The sequence below is a fragment of the Cucurbitaria berberidis genome, assembly GCF_010015615.1.
Source record: "Cucurbitaria berberidis CBS 394.84 unplaced genomic scaffold K460scaffold_9, whole genome shotgun sequence".
In the NCBI taxonomy this organism is placed as follows: Eukaryota; Fungi; Ascomycota; class Dothideomycetes; order Pleosporales; family Cucurbitariaceae; genus Cucurbitaria; species Cucurbitaria berberidis.
In genome coordinates, this window is record NW_024468943.1 from 140,086 (window position 1) to 141,460 (window position 1,375).

Sequence of the window (1,375 nt, forward strand, 5' to 3'; positions counted from 1 at the left end):
AAATAGCTGCAAAAATTAATTATTTAAAACTATAGTTCTTTTTATACTAAGTAGTATTACTATTAGGGCAAGGTTATTAGTAGAGTAAAACTAATTTATTTTACAATAGTTTAAACCTAGCTTATATTCCCTATTAGTAGGTAAACAATCCAACGCTTACCAAATTCTACTTTAGTATAATAAGAAAAGCTAATATTAAAAAATTAAAAAGCAATGTTGCTATAAACGCTTAGCTACTACAAGCTAGTTATCCCTATAGTAACTTTTCTAGTACTTCTAGCCTCAAATTTTAAGAAATTAAAGGATTAATAAGCTATACTTTTATAGTTTGTATTTACACTAAAAATTAAAATTAAAAAAACTTTTGCCCTTTTACTCTACTAGAAATTTCTATTTTTTATAAATTTTTTTTAGGACACCTGCGTTATAGTTTAATAGATATACCGCCCTAGCTAAACTCCCTACTTAATAATATTTTTAACCCAAATTAGCTTACAAAAAACTTTAATGCTAGAAATTAAATAGTAAAGCCTAGCTCTACTTTATTAAATAAGTAAAAAAACTATAAAAGTAGTAGTATTTTACCGGCGCTAAAGCTCCTACTTATTCTACACCCTTTATATCTTTTTATAATATTAAACTAAAGTTAAGCTTAATAGAGTTTTTTTTTCCTACTAATTTAGCTAAGCTTATTCCCTTAGCTATAGTTTTACTAAATAGTAAATAGAGATAATAAAAATTTTATTAATCTATTTATGCGCGTTACTAATTAGATAACAAAGTATTTAGCTACTTTAAAAAAATTATAATTACTTCTGCTATTTACCCGCGCTTAGTCAAATTTCTTTACTTTAATATTTAAAGTACTAGGCAGAAATTACATTGCATTAATACTACTTTCTAGCTATTATAATACTATATTTTAATTAAATAGTTAAATTCTTTTTATTTATACTAGTTTTAAGTTAGTTGTTAAACGCACGCTAAATAGCTAAAGCCTGCTAAAAATACTTGCACCCTAGCACTAAAAGGCGCCTACTTTGCAGCTAGTACTTTTCTGCACTAGAAGCTTTTCCTTAAAGCCCAATATACTTAATTTTTAGAACTAATTCTTTTTCTAAAGTTACAAATTTATTTTGCCAACTTCTTTTATCTATATTATTCTATTAACTAGAAGCTTTTTACTTTAGAAACCTGCTGCAGTTATAAGTACAATTTAGCGTAAAAACTATTTTTTTAAATAAATTTTTAAAGCTTATTAAAAGCGCACTAAATGCTGCAAAAGTGCAGCGCTTTTCCGGCTATTAAACCCTAGCTCTAAATAAACTAATTTTAAAATAATAAACTATTAAGAAAAAAAAAAAACTCTTTTTAA

General features: G+C 25.2%; 1 protein-coding gene across 1 annotated transcript; it reads left to right on the forward strand.

Annotated features, from left to right (window-relative positions):
- Positions 1-577: 577 nt before the first annotated feature.
- On the forward strand, positions 578-727 carry K460DRAFT_297646 (uncharacterized protein; the record flags this gene model as incomplete). The annotated part of the gene is made up of 1 exon (XM_040929724.1): positions 578-727. A coding segment is annotated over one exon (150 nt), but the record flags the coding sequence as incomplete, so codon positions are not given.
- Positions 728-1,375: the final 648 nt, after the last annotated feature.